Source organism: Phaenicophaeus curvirostris, chromosome 1, assembly GCF_032191515.1.
Source record: "Phaenicophaeus curvirostris isolate KB17595 chromosome 1, BPBGC_Pcur_1.0, whole genome shotgun sequence".
Taxonomy (NCBI): Eukaryota; Metazoa; Chordata; class Aves; order Cuculiformes; family Cuculidae; genus Phaenicophaeus; species Phaenicophaeus curvirostris.
In genome coordinates, this window is record NC_091392.1 from 73,469,567 (window position 1) to 73,494,694 (window position 25,128).

Here is a 25,128-nt window from a genome sequence, read left to right on the forward strand (position 1 = left end):
ATCAAGGGGGTCACCTTGTCACAGAAGGCAATAAGGTTTGTTTAGCAGAACCTGCCCTTCATAAACCCATGCTGATGAGGCCTGATCACCCGGTTGTCTTGCATGTGCTGTGTGACCACACTCAAGACTACCTGCTCCATGATCGAGGTCAGACTGACAGGCTTGTAGTTCCCTGGACCCTCCTTCCAGCCTTTCTTGGAAATGGGCGGATGGTTTCACACGCATAGGCTAACACTGCACACTGACTCAGGTGGTGCTAAAGCCCTATCAAGAGGCAAGTACCATCATAACTGCAAAAGCAAGCTGCACAATATAGTTTACAGGAAGTATCTGGGACCTCAGCTTATCTTGGACTCAGTCTACGGGGGAGATGAGACCTTGGAAGCAGCCTAGCAAACTTGTCAGCAGACAAGGACAGTCTGCCATGAGAAGGCCACCATTACCACAAAAATTCTTATTTTTAAACACTAAAATAACTGACTGCTTTGACATTTATAGAAAGATTTGCAACTACAGAGAAGATTATAAATTCTTTAAATGTAAACAAACTTGCATTTACTTGCACACTTTTCTAGGAAGCCAAATTCCCAACTCATAATCCACAAAGGATACGTGTTAAGAGCCTGAAGGTCAAGGTCAGCACTGCAGGTGGTTCTCCTGGGTGTATAAAAATTAATGTCTCTTAGATAGATTTCATGTTCAGACTTTGTACGTGGTAGGATGTAAAAAGAGTAGACATATGAATGCATATGTATACCAATACACTTGTACTGTGGGAGCAATAGAAGGCTCCCAGTAGAGAGTATGTGTTGCAAACACATAATAGAAGCCAGCTTTACAGGTTGAAAACCGAGGTATAGAAGTCATCTTTTACTATTTCTAGTTAAAACTATTTGGAAGGGCAAGGAGTATAATTTCTGAAATTTCGCCTAATGCCCTCATAATGTGATCATTAGAGCCCTTAGAGCCTGCACAGTAGGAATACAACTTTCACCTGTGCATGTTTGTGTGTTACTTCTGGTACTGGGTGCTTAGAGAATGCAAATGCTCTGCTAATCCTAAAAGGCATCCTGTCAGATCTAGTGCCAGAAGTCCCAGGCCCTGTCATCTCTACTGATGATGTTTCTATTGATTAAAGCTAGTCAACGTTATGTCTGAAAGTTTTCAATACATAAGATTCCAGCACTGCATAATCTCCTGAGGTTCTACTACTGCGCAGAACATCTTCTCCCTAATACATTATTCCTGGCTTTAATTTTATTTTTGCATCTTCACATTGTAAGATATGCTTTACAGGCCAACAACTGAATTATAAATCTCAGTCCACACTGGTCAGATTGACGTCTCACCTTTATACTGAATGCTGCTTTCCTAGACAGAGGAATGTAAGGGAAGTACCCAAACAGGCTATTCTTGGACACACTTAATTAAGAAGGAAAGAGAGCAGTTTGGCAAAAGAAACACCCATGCTGATCTTAATCAAATTTTGTTGACTAGGTAAAAGATATTTAAAACATCTCCTCAGGGAAAGAATTAGAACTCCAAATTTCAGCTAAATGAGCATTTTAAGGGCTTGGTTAAAACCCACATTTATGAAGGAAACTCTAGTAGACAAAGAATAAAAGGATCTAATTCAACACACGTAAACAGTTCCCATTTCATTTGATAATCAGCCTGTTACCCAATCAACAAGGGCAAGCTTTCAGAAAAAAAAAAAAGCCACCACAAAAGAAAAAAAAACACTTCACAAATCTTTCATCTTCATTAGGCTTGCTTTGTTCTTTGCTAATGTCATACTGATTTGTTTTTGAAAAATCTAAAGGACTTTTGCACAGTTTCAAAGACTTCAGTTGTATTCAAAGGACTTTTGCCATCTTATTAGCTTGCTGGAGAAAGGCTGGCTACCATTCTACCTCAAAAAAACCCCATCCGATACTGCCACAGCATCAGCACAAAGTTCCTGATAACCATCACCTGAGGAAAGTTTAAAAATCGAAAAAGGCCTTCTATTTCAGGATCGTATTTTGCTACTGTTTTGCTTATGAGCAGTGTCTTAGCAGATCAGATGACTTTCCAGGGAGAGATGAACCTTTTTGTCTGCATCAGGCCCCTCATTTGGCACAAGCAGAGTGGATCGGGCAGGGAGAGCCATCCCTGCATTGGGGAACTATCTGCTAGTCAAAAACTGGGATGAGAATCAGCTCTGACACCTTCTTGTCCCAATTAATCACCTTCATCATAAGAAAAAAGGATCCGCCATCTTTTTAGCTGATGTATAAGTAATGGCAGGCCAGTGCCTAAATCACCACTGATTTAAAGGTCTCACATCAGTGACATAAGGTGGAACCACCACAACATGGAGCTTTAGATTACACCGGGAGAGAGTATTGACTGGGAAATCCCTTTGTTTCTACTGTGATCAAAGGCAGAGAGCCTGACCACACACTGACGCCTGAGGTTCAGTCCCACACAGCCATACACCATTCTGCAGAGAAAGTCAAAAGAAAAGAAAATGACTGAGAGATCCTTTAGTTTAACCTATGTGCCAAGCCATAACCTCAGCATGAGATTCAGTGGCTCCATACCAACATGTGCTAAATGAAAAAGCATCCTCATCTCTTCAAAGGTTATGTTCAAAATATTAATATCCCATATGCCTTTCAGTGGTTCTCCCAGAAATAACCAGGTACAATGGATTTAGACATTACTGAAATTTCTACCAATAAAAATAAACAAACAAAAAAATAAATACACACACAAAAAATCCCAGCAATAATTAAAAAAAAAAAAAAGAGAGAAGCCTTCTAAACCTCCATCAAGCATTAAAAATAAAGAAAAAGAGGCACAAATATAATTGAATAAAAGCTTCTTAAGTAATCTTGAAATAATAAGGACAAAAATACACTTTAGAACAGACTACATTCCTACATTTGCTGCTTTGGAACACATTGAAATGTAATACCAGCAGATGATATATTTTCAATAGCAGAAGCAGTCCTTAAAATGACTAAATGCTCTGTTAATGGCTTCACAATTCCTTTCCTCCTAAAGCTCATATGTATACAAACACGGCTCAAATGCAGACAACTTCTGACAGGACTGAAAAAGCCCAGCTGAATACAGGACCACAGATTACTACTGCAGAAGTAGTGGGCTGGGGGGCAAAAATCCTTCCACCAAGATCCAGAATTCTGAAGGCATCTGAACACCAACAGATGTAAATGTTGTTTCTAACTTCCACCAAAGTCAAGACAAGTCACATCAAGAATTACAGCTGCATTCCAAGAGTCTCAAAAACCTTCAAAAATCTAGCCCTGGGTTTTGCTAAATGGACAGCTTCTAACTTTATCACTTCAAAGAGTCACATCAAAATCTGTGGAACAGGTCAGACTGGCTCTGTAAATCAGTAATCCATCCTCCTCCTCTGGTCTCTAGATCTCTTCCATCTCTTCAAGCACAGCAGTAAATTATCCTTCATTCCTTATACAGCTTTAAAACTAAACCACACTCTTCCTATGAGACAGAGAAAAACAGAAATAAGGCTTAAAATGCCAAGTTCATCATGTCACCCTAGCAAGCCCTTTTTCTTACAAGAACCTCTAATCACTAAGCTCAAGAGATAGAAACTAATCAGAATGCTTTATTAACATTTAACAAAAAGACTGGAAAACAATTACTCAAATGGAAGATTTTGAAGCAATCTCCAGGTAGGTCCCGCATTAATTAAATGTATGAAGGCCTTGGTGGATGCTGCCATCTCCTGGTACCTTCTCCAGTTTGCAAACTGTTATCCTTGAGTGAAAGGTACTGGCACATAATAAACAAGGCTAATTTTTATCCAGTTATTTGCGTTACTGTTTCTAAAAGCAGAAGGAACCACAGAGCATTTACTACTATGTTCTCCTCCTCTGAATGAGTTGTATGATCAGTGGATGAATACATTTTTCTGCAAAGGCTTGTTTCCATGTCACCCCAAAAAAATACCACTGGCAAACTGCTCCCTTCTTGCTTCTTAAACAGAAAAGATCTCCATAAGTAAGAGGACTAAATTATGGCCTTCAAATATTCAGTCTCAGTTGCCTTAATAAAACATTCTGTGCAGTACTCCATTTTCCACAGCAGTTTAAGCAGGTGAGAGAAAAATAAGTCCATTAAACTACAGAGAAAGTTTCTCCAGGGCTCCAAGGGGTTAATCTCAGTTTAGAGCCTCAAGTTTAAGAGCTGGTTTCCCTTTCACTTTTTTTTATCTTAGCTAATGCTGAGAATACTATTACTTACACAAATGTGTAATCTTTCTTAAAATTTCATTAGATGTTTTGTTTTCTATTCTTGTGGTAGCAAGATCCGCTACTTTACTACGTCCTATTCAGAAAAAGATTATGTTCTATCAATATTAACTTGAAGATGCACTCAGCTATCTTCACCATGACCCAAATCAAGCAATTACAACAAAAGGATTAAATTCATTATGAATAGCATGGTTCTGTCCAAGGTGGACAAAAGCTGACAACCCCACAAGGCTTCAGCAGTTCCTGTTAACCCACACGAACCACTTGTGCCCCCATGCCTTAGGCTCAGTGACTCTGTTTACAGCACAGGCTATTCCCTCCTCTCTGCACACTGGATTCTGTGCCAACTAGGGATGACACATTGTGTCATGGAACTGCAACTAAATACCTGTGGAAACATGACATTTTTGCAAGCCTACATTGCCGCTGAAGTGCTCTTACCACTGAAGTACAGCCTTGGTGAGTTGGACTGGACTTCTAGTTCAGTTTAGAATATTCGTACAATTGTCATTTCATCTCATGTGCATGTGCCTCTGTGCTGCTCAGGATATTAGCTTCAATCATTCCTACATTCAAAAGAAACTCCACTGAACATCTAGTGCTAAAATAACCCCGAAGTTGGAAGTATTTTTCACGTGGAATTTTAACAAAAGAGTTTAGAAGAAAAGTCTGATCAGAGTTGATCCATTTTACAGCTTAAACCCTGCACTTTCACTCTTGCAGAAGAAAGTGAACCCTATAAGAAAGCCAGAGGAGTTTTCCAGTGGGACACACACTGGGAATGCACATCAATTGCTACTTATGCTCAAAGCAGCTAGCTAGTGGACAGCTTCATCTCTGTGACTGCTCCATCATCAGAATACACGCTAAAGAGCTTGTCATCCCAATTATCCTGTACAAGCCATTTATGAGGTATATTCACATGCAGAAGTTAAAAGCGGCCATTACACAAGCTTCAGACCAACAATGGTCAAAGAAGCCCAGAGTGTGGCTGCACAAGTGAGAACTGTTAGGGGAAGCCCAAACTCATTAGGCCAGTATCTGAGACACCCTTGACCCCCAAGCACATAAATGCTCATGTTCCACTGACTTCAAAGACAAGGCTGCTCCCAAGAGCTTTACTGAACAAGGGCCTTTATATAATCAACAATTTTATTTAATGAATGAAGCACACTACAAGTCAGAAAAAGTAATTTTCATTCTGTCATTACTTCTGAGCTTACTGCTTCAACCTATTGCATCGGCCAGCCTGTTCTCACTCTTCTCTTTTGTCCTCAAGAACTGTTTATGGCCACAATATTATAGAATCTAAAGAAGGTAAATAGGAAGGCTGCCACCTTACCTGCATTACCTTCATTTATTTAGTATAGTATAGTTAATTCAGTGTTAAAGACAATTACCACACTAGATCTACCCCTATGTCTTGGCCAAGATATCTACTATCTCTAGTTTATTCTATAAACTAAGTAAAACAGAATTATCACAGACTTTTCCTTATAAAGACTGCACTGTGACTATGTACATGTTCAAAATGCTTCACAAGCAATGTTCTATGGTCTATTGTCAACTACAATATCTGCGACTAGCATGTGATTTGATATTTGCATATATATTTTGTGATTATTTTTGCAATATCCATCTCACCTGAGAATTTTAATATGAAATGACAGACTTACCCTGCATTTCTTGTGTGTGCATATATATGCATAAACACATATAATTCCGTTTAATATCCTAATACAGCAAGAGTTAATAGTTTCAGTACAGATTATCCAGTTCAGAAATCAGAGAACCGGAGCCACTACACACATGGAGAACAACATTAAAGGTGTATATTTTGTTTTAGCACAATTGATAAGCTGATATGCAGTTCAAAGAGACTTTTATCCTGGTGATTAGAATATTGAACAAGATAGGTGTGTTCACGAGAAAGGCACAGCTGTGTGGTCCCAACCTGCAGCATTAGAAAGACTGTTCAAGTAAATTGTAGCTCACTCTCACACACAGACAGGTACATCTGGGTATGTTCTACATAGGGTACATGCACTGAAACGACTTTTAAAAAAAAAAATGGGAGAGTCTTTGTTACTTCGAATCATTCAATTTTCACCTAACCTTACAGCCTCTCTTTACAAAGACTGAACTTTAAAATAATTTGGGCCATTTTTCTGCAATCAGGGCTAAAAACGGAATCTTCTATAGATTTTTTTCTAAAAGACTGCTGACTCTGTGAAGATGAGAATAAAACTTGGCAGCCTGGATCTTAGCTGGTGGCTTAGTGTCTAAATCTCTTGCTAAGAACCTGGCTCAGCCCTTCTGACACTAACAGCAGAACTCCCACTATCTCCAAGAAGAGAATTTCTCTTTCCAGTTTTTCAGCTGAGGAGTTGGTTACACTTTTTTACAATTTCAATGTTTTGGGAATGCCTGAGGCAGTGGCTTCAGGTTTCCAAATGCCAGACGTGGGAAAGACATTATCATCTATCCAGATTTCCGATGTCCCAAGAATTACCTCTAAACATAAAACCCCTTCTTCAGCATATCCTGCCTGTGCCTTAAGTAACTGTGAGAAAGCATACATGCATCTGATGTGTCAGACTGTGTCCCCAGGAGGTGCAGGGTAGCCGAGGAATGACAACGAGCAATCAGCAAATCTCTTCCACTGGATCTCCCTTAGCAGTGGGTCTTTCAGAGTGGCTAACCTTCAGCCTATAGTCTAGTCACAGGGTCTAGGTTGCTTTATGTTATTAGTAGGACTTAAGGAACTTCAAAGCATATTGATGAAAATTAGCCTAAGTTATGTCAAGTGGAAAGAGGATTAAAGGAAATGGTACTACTTTAAACTGTGTCAGAAGTCAGAGGTATCAGAAGACTCTTAGAGAAGTAACAAAAGCTGGATCATTGGCTGTGATTCTTAGGAACATGGAGTTTAGGACTCACGTCCTGACTTAATTCTCTCAAGTTTATAGGAATTAGATTTACAAGTACTCACCGTTTTGTTTGCTGAACAACTGTATTGCCTCACTTTTTTAAAAAACTTACTTACTGTAGTATTGAAACACCCTTAAGTTTATTACTTTTAAATTCCTGAATTCCCTGGCACAAGTGTCTTGAATTTTCTTAGTTCCCAGATCATCTCCTCACCTTAACAAAGTGCAGTGGCATCTCTTCACTGCATGTCTCAGGCCCATTCAGTCACAAATCAGGCTGACCAGTTACATGTGGCACAGGAAGCCTTGGAGAAGGCACAACACTGCTCACACAAGGTACAAGCCTAACTGTAAAGGAGCAAAAGCAGAAACCCAGGTAAAGGAAACTTCTGAGACATTGTCTGAGACTTGACCCATGCAAGATCCCACTGCAGAAGTCTCCATGGCACACATCAAATTGATTTACAGAAGGGTAATGTAAGGAAAAGATGATCATAAACAGTGATTAATCCTGATTTACAATAACTCAAACTATGACAGCAACTGTATCACTAGCCAACAACAGAATGCTTAAAAGATTTGTGAATTCTGTTTATGTGATTGTACTTACTATTCTGCTCTAGATATCTTTATCATTGGAGCTTAAACAAAATCAGATCATGGCAATGTGTAACGTTTTTGATAATCCATACTACGAGTAATCTTCCTGTGCTGCAAAAGCACAGATAAGTGTCCACTAAGCTTTGCCCAATTGCTTTAAAGTTAGCTTATGCACATTAGGTGTCTGACTGCTTCATTTATCTTTGACGTGTACGTCTGGCTGGTGTGTTATGCCTGACATGTGGATTGTGTAAAATACAGTTCACAGGTTTATATTACAGAGATACCTTTAATATCTCCACCAGCAGGTATTTTACATTTCATAGATACAGCAGCTAATGCCTCTCTCTAGCCGCAGCATATCACCTCTGTTCAACCCAAATGCTCTTCCAGCTCTCACTCAACTGTGCCAATTGTACTCTCTACATTATTGATGGGGATTTCCTTTCCAGAAGTAGAAAGGACCTAAGCTCACATTCAACATTCAGTGTAGTGTGACACCTCTTCACCTGATGATTTTTCTCCTTAAATTCCCTAAGCAGATGAGGTATGGTGGAAGCCCATCAGAGTGCTTGATTCCTTTCCTGGCTCTCCATTAGCCCAGATAGTCTGAATAAAATCTTTCTGTAACACTAGGAGCATCTCTCACTGTAAACAGGAAGGCAAATGGAACTGTCTCTTAGGTGGGACTACTGATTGCCACTTGAAAATTAGCTATTATTAGCCAATATTAACTACACAATAAAGCCAGCTGGCTTCAGCCAAGCCAAAATATTGCTGCAGTATGGAGGCAGCAGCATAGAGGTTAGGGCATGTTAGCCCGCTGCCTTTAATGGGATGGTGCTCTTCTCCACTCAGGCCTATCAAGTTTCTAAGCTAACCATAATCTACTGCTAAAACCAACAAAAATATCTAAATGACATTCAGTCTTAGATGGAAAATAATATCAGTACCCCTCCTGGTGTTCTCCTGTTTATGTTTTGACACTAGTTTTGACATAATTAGATATAAGTAAAGGTTTGATAGCTCCCGTTTCTCTTACTCCAAAATCAGTGCCAGGCTGTGTCAGGAACAAAGAAGTGAAAGCAGCACCCTGGGAACACCAAGGACTTGTCTGCGTATGGAATTCGCACTGCTGTAAATGTAACTCAATCCAGTCAGAGCAAGTCATTTTTTTCAGAGATTCCCTAACACAGTGATAACCGGCTCTTATAGTAAATTTTCACACTTGTGCTTGCAAGCGTAAGTCAAAAAGGCAACCCTGAACAGACTTAAGTAAATCAGTCGGGAAAAAAACTACTTTTCATTCCGTTAATATAACCTGGACGCAAACCAGTTCTAATATGGATTAGACATGACTTTAAAAGTTCACGGCTTTTTGCAGCCAGGGAATAATCCAAGGTTATCTCATTTCATAAACTTGGTATTATCTGTTCTCTTCCAGCTTGTCAAGGGTCCTATTTTACTTTTAGAGACAGTTACGGTTCTTAAAAGACAATAAGTTTCTCTTTTGGGGAGTCAAAACACTATTTTGCCTAAGCACGAATTACCAGATACTAATCGGAGAAGTTGCAAGATTTTACTCCTCTTCCTGGATGTTCTGTTCCACCAAAAGGGGCAAGATTTCCTCAGACACTTGTTGTTTCTTTTTTTTCTTGTTAAAACACAAGAGTGCAACAGCAGAACACTGCAACCTGCTATAATAACAATGCACTAGCATGACATCAAAAGTCACGAGATCACTATAGGAAAAGCTTGTCCTTCCCCAAGTTTCTACAGAATGCAAAGATGCCTTAGACCATGTGCCTGTTGTGATCAACACACTGATTAACACTGTAGAAACATTTTTACAAGAAGACTAGAGCCTGTAGGAAGAAAGAGGAATGACAACTCCTGAATTATAGCACTCCAGAGTATCTGTTCTAGTGTCTGCACACAGACTTCCCCAATCAAGCTCAATGATTATCTTACATACAGTTCCACACTAAAAGCTTTAACCTGTAGACGGCTACCTGAGCCAGCAAAGAATATTTGACTGATCATGACATTACTCCAAAAATCAAGGGCAAACAAGAACAGCAAGATAAATGAATTTAAGGATCTTCAGTGTAAATATGATGGATGTTCAGCAGTAGTGTTTTCTCTGGCTGCTACACCAACAGGATTCAACAGCACAATTGAAATTAAGGTTGGATGCTGTCTTGAACTCCCCTACTGGCTTCCTGCAGTTCAAAAAATTTCCTAGGAACCCTTGAATACAGCAATACATCATGACACAGTAGTGTACATCCCGTTCTTCCCATCCAGACTTGATGTGGGAATCTTTCCAGAGACCTACATCATGGACCTACATACTATGTCATTTCTGAATTACAAGGACGTGCTTAGTAATTGGTTAGGCAGCACACAACCACTTGTTTAATTGACATTCTTACCTCTGCAGCTAAGTAGTTTCCAGTTGCCAAATGCTTAAATCTAAACAAGCTGTTCCACTGTCCTGCCCCTCCTCGGCAAGGGTCATGATGGACAACCTAAAAGAAGTAGCATAGATTTGAATGGTACTCCTGAAGATCATAGTTAGATCACTAACATTTCTTACAGCTCATTCCAAATAAAAATATGTAAACTACATCATTACAAATAGTCTACCACAGAGAGGAATTCTGTGCTTTCACTAAGGCCACTATAGATAACGACTACTTACATTTTTTTTTTGCCACATGCAAGGATATACTCCTCCTATTGCTTTCCATGTTTTCATTAATCTACTCCCTGTGAACATGATGAGCCAAATTTTTCCTTAAACTGACACAACGTGAATCTGGAGTTCAACAGAGTAAATGTAGCTGCTCTACACTTACATGGACACTACTTAAAAGCAAAACTTACACCCTCTTACATTTTTTCATCATTTGTTTCAGTTCTGGCTTTAACAGCACTGTGAGTTTCTGGTAAATTTTCTTTCACATGATTAAACAGCCCCACATAATTTGAAATATCCCAGGTTATTTCTTCTTTCTGTTGAGTGAGCTGTAGGTCATTTGTTCCCTTCAAATCCAGCAGTGCCTGTCTCTCTTATGGAGTTAAAGCAATCTCCAATAACTACAAGTACAATATATTATTCTATTCAATACAGTCCTTACTCAGACAAAAATCATCCATTTGCCTGAGAGAGAAGCTGTTTTAAATGCATAAAGTTTGTTCGGCACATAAGAACTCCTGAGTACAGGAGTTACGCTAACTGCAACAGCAAAGGTTGAAAGATACCAGCCTCCAATGTTTGTCAGTTAAACAAAAATATATCTGCTAGTTATCTTCTCAACCTCCCCCCCATTCAACATCAACACCTTTATTCAGCCTAACTTTACACAGATGCTGATGCGCCCTGTTGCAGAAGAAGGAACTGAATCACATTTGTGAGATTTCTAGTAAGTCATGAATTTCAATATCCTATAGTGCATATTAGGTCAAATATAAACACGCAGAACTCGGGATACATGAGTGTCATTTGATTTACTTTGATAAAATTGCACAATTTACACCAAGTCTGAATTTGACGCTTTGTCATTTTACTGCAGGGAAATATACTAAAAAAACATGGCCTCTCTACATATACACAGCAATAAAGCATCTCTTCAGCGTTCATCCTACACAATCCACTTCATAAATTAATAATAGTTACGGGGAGGTGTATTATGCTATCAAGAGGCTTTGAATGATTCATGTTGTGTTGAAGTATTTTTACTGAACCTTGGCCTTCAAGTCCTAAAATATTTATAATAAAAAGAAAATACCTCTATTTCCCACAGCGCTTTAGAACTTGTTGCAGAAGTGGCTGACTGACGCAATGTAGTACGAAGGAAAATATGCTGTTTCTTCTCATATTCATCACAGGTCAGAAACTTCTCTTGCTCCGCATGAAACAGCCTAACAACATCTCCCTAAAGCAATACAAAAAAGAAGCATTATTACGTCGTAACATGCAGCATAATTACATGGCAAAGCCACTAGACTCATCCTCTATACCTATATTAGCCCAGTGATGTCAACACAGCTGATGCAAAGAAAACACTTATTAGAGACCTGTTATTAGAGAAATTACTAAGTGCCGAGCATACAATCTCAGCACTGAGACTGGGAATCAAATGAGATAATTCAGTCCCGCAGGAGATCCATGCGCTTTTGTGAAAACAAAACTTGTTTCAGAGCACTGCAATGAATGTAGGCAACAATTAACCCAAAGAGGATTTTAAATTTCAGCTAACTTTACGAAATAATTTTTTCTTATTATTATTTCTGAACTCTTTCAGTATTTTCTCATCTCTTTCAGTATTTAGGGAAAGTGAACAGATTTCTCTAATGTTGTCTCGTCTCTTGTACTTTGTCACCAAAACCAATGTTGTTTTTCTGTTTCTTCAGCTGGCATTTTTTTTGCTTGCTTCTGTCTTTCCCCCGTGCTTGAAACACTATCCCCGAATGAGTCTACACAGATACACTATTTTCCCCTTTCTTCCTTAAAAAACTGCTGGTACCTCGATACCTACCAAAAAATAGACAGTTGATAATGACTTGTTAAGGTACGAGTGAGGACAGATAAAATTTATTTATTTAAAATGAAAATATAAGTGACCTCAGAGTGTGATCTAGAAGTATAAAGTTGTGTAACCCATGAGCATTTAAAGCTATATTATTTTATTACAGCTGTTGTCATCTTTCATGCCTCACCCCCTTCTGTAAGCATGTTATACCTGCCTTAGCATCTTGGCATAAACTGAAATGTCACAGCTACTCTGTACAGAGCACCTCAGCATTCGGTGCTTGAATTGCATCTATTTTCTTGGATCCCCAGTTGTCCCTGAGAGTGGAAAGGGGCTGGAAGTTAGCACAATCCAGACAACTTCATTTAGTTAGACAGTAACACAAAGCAAAACAAAACTGGCTACTGAAGGACAACACTGAGGGATCCTCAACAGCTCCATAATGTCCTAATTTTTTCTTTTATTCATCATGTAGTATTTCTCTACAGTCAAATATGGCATGATTTTTCATATTCAAAAAATAATTTTTAAAAAATCATACTTACTCCTTTCAGTACGTCATCTCGGTAACTACTGAATTTCATGAATAAAGTTACTTTCCAGCTTGTGTTACAGTTGACAGCATTTACCTTTGGGAGAAAAAAAACATATATATGTTCTTTTCTTTTTGAGACCTTCTACTCTTCTAAAAGACCACATCACATCTACGGTAGCACGGGACTTGGCTTAGCTGTATATTTGTACAATTCCTAACATTGGTGCCAAAGCTCTCAAGTGTCGATAATAACATTGATGTTGGAGAGGATTCAGTGGGCAAAATGCTACTCTGTATTTACAGCCTACCAGGATGACCTGAAGAGCTGTTTTTAAAGGCCTTACTCTTACATCAGTGAGGGTTTCAGTTACTCAAGCAAACCTCACAAAGCTTTCAGTGCCAAGCAGAACTGTGCCAAGAATAAGTATATTTCATCTTGGTTTTTTTGAGGCCAAGATGAAACCAATATTTGATACTGGCATCAAGCACATGGCGGGGTTCTCATTACCAGTAAAGAACAATGCATAACACATCTCAGATTAGCAATTACCCCTCCTCCCTCACCTCTTTGCAGCCAGGGTTATCTAGAAGCTCAATGTTGCTGGCATGTAGAGGCTGCCCTGCGTTGACTGGCATCAATACGACTTTATCTCCCACAACAACCTGGAATTCAGAAATAAAATGCAATTTAGACCTACGTAATTATCCAATAAAATGAAGTAATGTAACATTTTTAGAAAACTACTCAAATGCATGCTCTAGGAATGGCACTCAGTGAATTTATTCGCAGACAATTCACACACCACCTCTGTTTGTTCATGCCTTTGCAATTGCTTCGGTCCAAGATTCCACACTAATTCTTGCATTCTCAGTAAGCATGTCACCCAGTTCGACAGAAATCCAATATCATGAAATAGATATGAAACTATGAATTCCAAGAGCAGTTTTGTTAATCTAAACATTACATTTACTATTCTTTATCCCATATACACTACCAGCCAAAAGGCAGAGAAAGCTTAGAATCTGCAGTCAGGCAGCAAGATTTTTTTCCTTCCCTTGCTTTCAGTTTAACTTCTTCCATCAATGTCCTTAATTTCACAAAAGCCTTAAAAATTGCCTGTGACAAGACTTCTTAAGTCCAGTGACACCATCTGTGTGGACCATCTTCTGGCAAATGTCAGGACAGACTCAGAAGCTTTATGATTTAGACTGTATGACTGCAACCTGGAAAGGAACATAAATCACTGAAGCTTCAGAGAGGAGAACACACTCCATTCCCTCTGCTGTTACTTCCAAAATAATGTTTGGATCTCAGCCCAGGCAACCAGTACATCAGCTGAGACACCTTCTTTCTACAAGAGGAGTTCCTAGGTGACTTCCCCGCAAGCAAATTCCCATGCCCTTGCAATTCTTTACCTATATAGACAGAGAAAAACAACACATGAAAATACCTTTGACCTAAAAAGTGCCTGAGACATGCATATGGAGAATTCAATTCATAACTGGGAAGGCAGGGAAGTAAATAATTAAAACCAAAAAATCGATCCACATAGATTGGTTGGCACTGGGTCCTGATTTGCTTATGTTGTTCACAGCAATTATAAGCACACACAAACACACATATATGAAGACAAGTAGCTACATGTGATTTTTGCTATTTGAAATGTTGCATAAGCCATGCTTTCTTTTGGAACACAAATAAACAAAAATGCTTTCTGCATTGATCAGCAGATCATTTCCTATGAAAAAGAAAAGCTCAATTCAGCCTTGCGTAACTTCAACACAGGTTAATTTGAGCCACTTATTACAGAGGTGAAAAAGAAGGTTGCCTGTTCTCTACTAACACAGCTAAAATAAACAGTAGTAACACAGTGTCATCATGCTCAAACTACATATAAAATTCCTATTTGATCCAAGTAATGAATAAGTTCATTAACGGAACCAAAACAAAGACAAGATGCCCTTAAGATACATTACTTATGCAATACATTCCTGCATGCCATGCTTCACACAGACTTTACTTACAGCCCATTTTAAGAAGTTTTGACCAGAAAATTCATTAATCAAAAATCAGGCTTGCACCCTGCAAAGTGGAATCAGGACTTCAAATTACTGCAAGTACACCAGGACTATACCAACATAATTAGTAAGAAAGCACATAACTGAGCATCTCATTTAAAAAGAAAAAAAAAGGGGGGGAGGGGGCAGGGGAAATGCATCTCTGAATGCAAACCAGTGACTATCATGGAAGCAACCACTCCTCTCACAGTTTCTCTCTGTCTCCTGCACTGCTCCAAGCCCACATCAGTAACCTGCCTTGATGCTGACCAGCTCTGCCAGCTGCCACAGAAGCAGAAAGATATCTTATGTTCTTGTTATTTCTTCTGTTTCTGCTTGCATCTAAACTCCATAGGTAGCTGGGAAGGAAGGGATAGAGATAATTTCACAGCACTTGTTTCTTATACACTGTCTATCAGCGATGCGGTAAAACAAAAGTAGAGCGAAGAGGGAATCCTGTTTTCTTACACATAGCTGCCTTGGGCAAGCTGTAATTCTGCTCTTTGGAGTTCTTCCCATCCTCTGCCCACTTAATTTCTGGCTCCAAATAACACCCCAGTATGCCGAAAACACTGGAGGCAGAGCACGCACATGCTTATGGGCTCATATTTTTGCCTGTAGAATTGTACAGAGATTATAGAAGACAAAGTAATGTATTCCCAAGGTTAAAACTGACACCTTTGCCCTCTTCCTTAGCTGCCCTCGGGCACAGCTGGTCACAGTATCCTGTAGTCCTGCAGCAGGTAATTTGACATCTCTAGGACTTCTTCCTTACATATATACATGAATTTGTTAAAGTTGCATCAGAAACATAGCTTTTGAGGATTCCATTCTGGATTCCTTTGACAAAAGTCTTTACCCTTTCTGGTCTAGAAAAGAAAGAATGATGAAATTTATAGAGAATTCAGCTCTGGAATTCCAGATAAATCTAAAAGGTCCTTCGGTCTTGAATGCAGTGAAGTTCTTCCCGCACAAGGTAATTTCTAAATTCATGCAACCCTACTTGTCCATCTTTTGGCAGAAAAGGTTTACTGAGAATAGGAAGAGCCACAGTAAAAGCTGATGGTGTTCTGTCTTCTGGGTAGAGGACCAGCTCTGGCATCACTTAGCGCATCACGCAGAGCAAATGCCGTGGTTGCACATAAGCCCCGAAAGCCCACCTGACAGCTACATCTATACCACAACCAAGAAGCCGGAGCAAATACCCTAGTACAGGTGTAGTGCATCACAAAGACTGGCAGTTTCAAGATGGTATATTAGCAGCGAAGATGCAGTAGCAGTGGTTTCAGTTTGGACTAACTATCCAAGTAGGTTACCGGGCACACCGAAGGCTCTGCTACTCCATCTCCATTGCTTTTATGTTATAACCACATCTGCTGGTTGCACTGCTGACACACTTCAAAGATCGGGAGTATTAACAGAACTTTCCCACAGATAGCTGGGCATTCCCCAAGTCCAAGACCACCTCCCTTGGCATGCTGCAAGGTTAAGCCTTCAAATGGCAAACAATCAAAAATGCAGCCCACACAGAGCTAATCCTGCTATTGGTGCACATTTTGCTATTCAGTCAAACTGGAATCAGTTCTAGCCTTAATCAGTCACATCTTCCATTGAAGGAAAGCTAAAAGATGCCTAATAAAAGTTTGCATAAGGTATTGCAGAGTTATGCCTATTACTGTAGATTTTCAGTAACATTTTTTTCATTAACTAATCAGTTGCTAATAAAGCTAAGCTAAGCTTCCTTCAGAAAAATAATTTTTGAAATATTTCACAAGGCTAAACAAACACGATTACTTCTCAGGAAGTAACACATTAAACTTCCTACATCACAGCTTCCCCTAGACTAAACAACCCTTTTTTTAGAATACATGGCATATTTGGATCTACTTGCTTGGGTTATCTGACACGGTAGTAGTCATCAAATCAGTAATTCAACACTTGCTTCTACTGTTCTAAAGACTTTCTAAAATGCATTTTCTTGGGGAATTTCCTTCTTTTAGCATGGAAATTGAAAATAAAAAAAAACAACCACAAATTTTCCAAACAGAATAAGGGCCTGATATCCCCAGCTAACTCCATGCCCTGAGAGGTCAGAAGAAGAAAAGCGTACAAAAGAGAAAAACAAAGTCCTTCAAAATCTAACCTAGTGAGTAAATAAAGTCGCCCCAGCACGTGGTACTAGGTGTTTTGTAGATGAGTCCCTCAAAAACTAGCTTTTTAGGGGGCACACGTCTGACAGTAACTGAGAGGGAAGGGGAGGGTACAAGACTGGAGCCTCTTTCAATCTGTGAGAGGCAAATGAAGGATTTTCCTCACTGTTTGCTACGCCTTCCCCCCTTGCAACAGATGCCTGGTTTCTACAACTGTTGAAGCAGGGGAAAACTGCCAGAGCAGTTGTAAGAAAGCTACCAAAGGACTGATGTTTAGCTCCAGAAGTTTGCAAAGAAAATTTTCAGATCTAAGCGGGCCTGAAAGAAAGAAGGAAAACCTTGGGACCCATTGATTCCTTCTGCAAAATACAATGGTGAGCTCCAGTTCTGCATGGGAACACCTGATGACAGACAAATGAGCAGCAGGCAGGTTCCAAAAGAGGCTATTTAGTTCGGAGAAAACCTGACAGTTTCCCACATAGCCTTTGTAGCACAGAGCTTGTCAAGTACAGCCCCACAGGGAACAAACTGCAAAGAGAGATGTTGCAGCAATCTGCAAACTCTTCAGACCAGCAAAATGGCTTCAGAAGTCTCACATTTCTCATGTGCCCACAACAGTGTCAAATTAAATCAAAAGCTCTCCTGTATCAAGGATGACTTTTAAGGCTTAAGATCATTCTGCTGCTCTCAGCTGTAAGAGCTCATGACAGCTTTGCAGATCACAATCTGAGATCGCCAAGGTCTCACTCTGGAGAGCATGACAAGCACATTCCCAGCCATAAGGGTTTGAGAAATGAAGATGATGCTGAACCAATGTTATTCTAAGAAATTAAGTCAAAATCTGAAAGCAGTAAGTCACCTTTTTTCTTTCCAAAGAGATAAAGGAATACCAAGGTTATGTTTGATCCACTACACCTCTCTTCCCCAGTTGAAAAGCCGTGCAGAGATGCCCCAGAGGACTACCCATTTTTGCTTTTTTTCTCTGCAACAGGCTTGGAGAAAAGGTGAGAGGTTTTCATATACCTTTCTGCTCAATGCATGGAGCAGGGCAAGACTATGATTTTTAGAGGCTTCTGAAGAGGAGATGCGAACATAGCCCTTCCCCTTCCCACAACAGATTGCCAAAAGGGACTGCAAGTAACCACGCTCATCCTGGATAGCATCCCAAGAGATGGGTAACCACAAAGTTAATGAGAGAAAATACACGAGAAAACAGGCAATCCCTGTCTGTGATCCTGAGAGGGTTCTTTCACCATGTACTTCACAGAGGAGAGAGGCCAAACATTCCCAGCCAGGTCTACAACATAAAACCACATAAGTTCATCATGTGGCCTTCCCAGAGGCAGATCTGAATTTTCCACAATGGGCACTTAACCAAGCCACAGCCATCTAAATGAAGAACAGAGTTTTGATCTCATGGTGCAACTCTCAGATTTGCAGCAAAAAGCTCTCCTATTCTTTCGCTTACCAATATGCAACGCTCCTACTGAAACCTACCCAGAAAAGATCCACCATACAATCCAACTCAATTTCAGTCATAGATGCCACTGTCATGTTGAGGGGAGATAAAGATTTAAAAAAATATGATGCATTTCCTAGAGATATTCTTTGTTGACCTCTTGAAAAAAATGTTGCCCAGATTATTTAAAAAAAGACTTTAAAAAAAAATTTTACTCTACCATAAACTATGACTAATCATCAGCTTTGTAAATCTGCACATAACAGGTGGGCTTAGCAAAGGCGATCCACCACAGGTCGGCAGAGGCACAGATGAATGTGGCAATATTTCTTATTCTAGATCATAACATTTGCTAACACTTTTTAGTTACACATAAAAGCTAATAGTCCCAAGCAGTGAACTTAATCTATCACGATTTATGCCAGTAGCAAAGAAATCATGTGTCGTCTGGAAACTCTGTGCCTTCTCCCTTTTACACAATATTTTCACTTACATTGTCACCTTCACTCCTCAGTTTCCAGAACGGCTGGATATAAAACCAGGATCCCTCATTCCCTGCAGCATCCAGAGACACTCGCATAGCATTCTTCTCTAGAAGAGCTGGCAATCTCTTATTGACTGTGAGGTACTTGTTACTTTTTATGTGCAGTAGCTGTGAACAAATAATAATTTAAAAAATTACTCTCGCCTTTTTCTTCTCCCTTCAGTCAGTGGCTTCCACACTGTAGTGTTTTTCCATAACATAAATAAAGACAAAATAAAACTAGAAGAGAGTTATCATAGCATACCACAGTTAAGGAAAACAGATGGTATATCTCAGACTAAGAGAAACGTGTCAGCAATCAACTTCACAGTGTATACAACACGGGTAGGGCAATAACAATGTTACCTTCAGGAATTTCATCCATTACAGGAAAGTTGTTTTGCACTTAAGAACATAACTTCTGTCTCATTTATATGTCAAGAAGTACAAATTACTTCAGTGATTTAAAAGGAGCTGCACAGCACCTCTAAAACATGATTTTGAAACAAATCTTGAAGTAAAAGATAAACATTTACATTCAGATTCTAAACTTCAGCAACAAAAATTACACATAAAATTTATATTATGACATATTATTTAAACATGAATATGCAGCAGTTCTGGTAGACTTTAAAACAAGAGAGAAAAACATGATATTGTATACTTCACCATGTTCTGTTCACTTGACCCTTTACAATCCAGATTATAGAGGTCAGTTTCATTTTCACCATAACCTTGAAATGAAACAACTGTTTCCTTTCCAGCTCTGAGAGAAGGCAGATGAATTTCAGTAGGTTTACCTGTATGACATTGCTATATTTTACAATTTCACCCAACAGCTTTCTGTTCTCGCTTTCATTCTGCTTTTGTTCCAGTTCTGCTGCATGCTGCAAGAGAAAGATTATTTCTTTAAACTCCACAAAATCGGTACCTGTATTCAGCCACTGGAACAGATAGTGTAAAAGAAAAACGGCAACATATTTAAAATGCTTCCTTCAATCTGCAGCCACTACTGCACTGAAAATATTAGCATCCACTCCCAGTGTAATGATTCTGGTTTTTTTTATTAGCAGAATAGATACTCAGTCACAATTTATGGATCACGCCTGAATTGCATACTACTTTAAAAATTTTCAAGCACAAAAATTAATTCCAGGTGCTTTATTTCATCCTGAACAAAACAAAACTAGCAGGCCACACATTGCAAAATCAAGGCTAAGCAAAAAGCCTCGGTCAAACACAGCCACAGAACAAATTCTCAGCTCCTACCTCTAACTGCTGTGTGGTGGTAAATGGTGTGAAATCCAGCTGGAGGCCAGTGACAAGTGGGGTTCCCCAGGGCTCGGTGCTGGGTCCAGCCCTGTTCAATGTCTTCATCAATGATCTGGATGAAGGCATCGAGTGCACCCTTAGCAAGTTTGCAGACAACACTAAGCCGGGTGGAAGTGTCGATCTGCTGGAGGGTAGGGAGGCTCTGCAAAGGGATCTGAACAGGCTGGACCACTGGGCAGAGTCCAATGGCATGAGGTTTAACAAGGCCAAATGCCGGGTCCTGCACTTGGGGCACAACAACCCTTTGCAGTGCTACAGACTAGGAGAAGTCTGTCTAGAAAGCTGCCTGGAGGAGAGGGACCTGGGTGTGTTGGTTGACAACCGACTGAATATGAGCCAGCAGTGTGCCCAGGTGGCCAAGAAGGCCAATGGCATCTTGGCTTGTATCAGAAACGGCATGACCAGCAGGTCCAGGGAGGTTATCCTCCCTCTGTACTGGTGAGACCGCTCCTCGAATCCTGTGTTCAGTTCTGGGCCTCTCACCACAAGAAGGATGTTGAGGCTCTGGAACGAGTCCAGAGAAGGGCAACAAAGCTGGTGAAGGGGCTGGAGAATAGGCCTTATGAGGAACGGCTGAGAGAGCTGGGGTTGTTTAGCCTGGAGAAGAGGAGGCTGAGGGGTGACCTCATTGCTCTCTACAACTACCTGAAAGGACGTTGTAGAGAGGAGGGTGCTGGCCTCTTCTTCCAAGTGACAGGGGACAGGACAAGAGGGAATGGCCTCAAGCTCCGCCAGGGGAGGTTTAGGCTAGACGTTAGGAAAAAATTCTTTACAGAAAGGGTCATTGGGCACTGGAACAGGCTGCCCAGGGAGGTGGTTGATTCACCTTCCCTGGAGGTGTTTAAGGCACGGGTGGATGAGGTGCTGAGGGATATGGTTTAGTGTTTGATGGGAACGGTTGGACTCGATGATCCAGTGGGTCTCTTCCAACCTGGTTATTCTGTGATTCTGTGATTCTGTGAACCATACACCATATGCCTTCATTGCTGTTCTTAACTGGAAGCCCTAGCAGCCTTTTGACTGCACATGAAACTATTAACCAGGTTTGATACGACCTTTTTTCCCCACTTAGTATTATGCATCCAATTATAACATCAGGCTAGCTCTTTTTTGGAGACAGAGGAACTGCTCCATCCACACTGTATTTGATACAAAATAGAATCTGTCCGGTGGTTCAGAGAAGAATCACCTAGACCAAAAGCACAGCCAACTGCAGTTCTGAGGACTTCCCAGACCAAAGCACTGAAAATACCTCTTTGTCCACCCCACGGCCTAAATCCTAGGACACCTAAAATAATAGGATGATTTAAAACAGAGCCCACTCCTGATTTTAAGGACTCCATCTTCAGTTTACAAAACTTCTGAAAGCAATATTTTGCTTATAGCAAAGGGACAACCCCCAGCTCAAATATAAGATAAAAACCAGGGCAGGGGCAGTAGATGTGAGTAAGGAAGTATGAGAGCTAAGGAGACTCTAAAGTTGCCACAGTGGCATAATAATACCCATCAGGGTGGCTCCCAAAGAACTTGTTCACATTCTTTCTCATTCTATTGTAATTCAACAGCCTACAAATTGAGATAAGATTACAAATACAGGTGTCTCTTACTTGAAGTTTCTTCAGCAGTGCTGCTTCTGTATGGTTTCCTTGTTTGGCTTGCTTGGCTTTCCAGTATTGCTTCTGGGCTGAATACCGGTTCATAGGACACACCTTGAAAAGGCAATCTGTAGAAGATTAAAAGAAGTACTCATAAATAACAGTGAAAGAAACTTCCTTCATTTGTAAGTATGCTTTGGTTGATTTTCTTTCTCCAGAAACACCTAGATACCAGTGCTTAAACATAGTCAGCAAACAGCTTGATGGCAATGATACCACAAAACCAGGCAGCAGAACATGTGAGTTGAACCTAGAGCCTTTGATGCCCTATATATCTCCAGTCCATGCAACCTCCCTGCAACCTCTGTAAGAGGCTTGTGAACCTGCCAAAGGCAAAACTGCTCGCTGCTTCAGCAGTGCTCTTTGCTGCACCACAATGTTACAGATGTGCTGTTTGGAAGCATGTGAAAATTGAAAAAAGTCCTGCTTTCTGCATATCTGGCTACCCTGCTCCTTCTGGCACTGCTGAAACAAAGAATCACACAGGCTCTAGCTACAAGTCACCACGACGGTTAATGTCGTATTCGGGTCTATGTGTGCCTTTGTTAAGATTGATTAAAAAAACGTAACAGCAAAAACAACAAAGTGACACAAACCGAACACCACCACCATCCAACAGACCAGGTGAAAAACAGCTAAGGAGGGAGAGAAGGCCACCTGAAAGAAATTACCCCAGTGGGGTGGCTGTGCAGTGACAGAGGAGCAGGCATACATTGAGGGACCTGCAACCGAGGGGGAGTCGCACAGTAAGAAACCAGGGCAAGCAAAAGAAAGCAAGTCACAGCGCACCAATCCCCATCCTCCTCTCCATCACCTCCCCATGGGGACCACGTGTAGTCTGGGAGCTGGGGATCAGAATGGGGGAGAGATGTGTCTGGATAGAAGCCAAGGGTGCTTTCCTCAGTGTTTGTTCAATTGTTCACCTTTATTTCCCAATACCAGAATCAGTAATTACAGGTTAACATTAATTGAAACAAACTAAATTTTGTGACATCCTCTGACTTGAGACTTTTTGGATTTTTTTGGGCCTGTGACAGTCCAGAAGACTGGAAATAGAGGCTCATGGAGCATCTACCCAAAACAAGTCATCCAAACAAAACTTCTTTTAAACAGATAACAATACCTAGTCTTGCATGGTCCTGATCATCAACAGCTCTAAAAACTAAGCTTGAAAGACATTTTACTTAGCAAATGCTGGTAAATGCTCTTTCACACCCCACATGCATCTACTGGCAAGAGGAAGGGATGGGAAAACATTAATTAACAATTAGAGTTTTGCAGTGAGACTAGTAAGAACATACAGGACTGCTTGTATATTACACTATGAAACTGTTCCCCAGTATAGGCTGCGATTGATAGACATCAAAGGAAGGTCTGTCCCAAATTATTAGCTCTCCATATTTAACTGTCACTGACGGCCAAGCACTCCAAGAATTACTCTACCTTGAGAGAAGGATGACCTCTGAACAATTTCCTCCTTTCTCCCTGCTCCATGTCAGAGTCTCAGGAAGGTAAAGACAGAAGGAAAGCAACTACACACTGGATCAACACATAAGTGACCCTGCTGAATTTACCAACCTTGCATGTCATTTTTTAAATACAGTGGAGTGGAGTCATTCACCACTTACTGTCACAAAAACATCAGCAAGGGAAGCAATAGCTAACTATCTCAAAGTCATTGCCTGGGTTTTTAACCACTGAGTGATGTCAGCAGCAAACGGTTTCTGTTTTACAGTGCTGTCTACTCACTATCTAACTCCCAGACCTACTTTAACATCTGCAGTTTCTAACTATCTAGGACTAGTTCCACCCCTCCAATTTACAACAGCACATATGGGAAATCCTGTCTATCATACATGTGACAAGAAAAGTTTCCTAACTCTGTTCCACCCTTACCAGTGGAAATTCAGGTATTAAACTTGTAATCTCTCTGTAGATGATGCTAGATATCAAAGCAGATGCTATTCCCATTTTCAGCATTTAAGTCCAATGGAATTACTCTTTCATGCAGAGAAGAGGCAGAAGAGATCCAGGTCAAATTCTCCATCACAGTCTGTGAGGAGTTACTGAAACCAAGTTAAAGCAGGATACAACTGCGATACAACAGAAGAGGGAAGGAAAATCTATTGTGAAGATTGGTCTTGTTTTTCTGAAGTAAAAATGAACTCACAGTACTTAACAAAATAAAACAGGCAGCACTCCCAACTTCAATCAGGCCCAGCTAAGCACAACTATCTTATATTACTGCTGCCAAAACCACAAGCAGGGCTGTGCCACACATTCCTCCCACTGCCTGCAACTCCAGAGCTGAGAGTGCTGGCTCTCAGGCCACAAACTAAGCTTCAATGCTTTTAGTTCTGTAAATATGCTATTTGGCCTCCCATACATTGGCCATTGTTATACCAAGCTTTTAATTGCACTGCCTCTTCCCTTCATAGCATTTGATGGATTATTTGTAGCACCAAAGCTTGTTCATACAAAAACAACTCTGGTGGCAGAACTTTCCTGGGCGCTGACCCAAAGGCCTCACCAGTTTGCTCCCTAATCACAGTGCTGAGTTGCTGTTCCTAGGAGAAAGTGTTACACATCTTTATCAAAGCAAACCAAACCACCTTGCAAAGGTGTTTACTTTCGTTTCAAAGGGGAACATTTACAATGCGAACTATATCACACGACCTAGAGTACATAACTCCCAGGTAACTTCTACAATATCCTGGACACTGAAAAGGAAAAAAAAAATAATTACAAAACACTTTGTACTGTTAATTCATTCTGTATGTTGTAGGAGATTTTGAGTATCAGGATTTCAGCTCATAAGACAAAAAGTCTGCTATTTTCTGTAACAATCTATAATTAACATGTCTGCTCAGAAGACTTCATGAAACACTTATTTCTCTCAAGTAACAATACCTTCTTTTTATAGGATCAGTCTTCAGTTCTCATTCACTCCCCACACATCCTGCTACTAGAGTAAACACACCACTTCCCACCCTCAGAGTTGCAAAGCACAGTGCTACCACACTGCAGAGAAATGCAAGATGTGCACAGATGTACAGTCA

The 25,128-nt window shown here is 40.3% G+C and overlaps 1 protein-coding gene across 2 annotated transcripts in view; it reads right to left on the reverse strand.

Annotated features, from left to right (window-relative positions):
* ITPR2 (inositol 1,4,5-trisphosphate receptor type 2) overlaps positions 1–25,128 on the reverse strand; it is a 998,050-nt gene that overhangs the window by 933,764 nt on the left and 39,158 nt on the right. For both annotated transcript variants that reach the window (XR_011337952.1, XM_069863516.1), the window contains exons 3-9: positions 22,022–22,137; positions 19,883–19,969; positions 19,053–19,211; positions 13,457–13,555; positions 12,903–12,986; positions 11,614–11,760; positions 10,255–10,350 (exon numbers count right to left, since the gene is read on the reverse strand). Coding sequence is in view for 1 of the 2 variants with exons in the window: in XM_069863516.1 (XP_069719617.1) it covers positions 10,255–10,350; positions 11,614–11,760; positions 12,903–12,986; positions 13,457–13,555; positions 19,053–19,211; positions 19,883–19,969; positions 22,022–22,137 (788 nt within the window). In the remaining variant the exon portion in view is untranslated. The remainder of the gene's footprint in view (positions 1–10,254; positions 10,351–11,613; positions 11,761–12,902; positions 12,987–13,456; positions 13,556–19,052; positions 19,212–19,882; positions 19,970–22,021; positions 22,138–25,128) is intronic.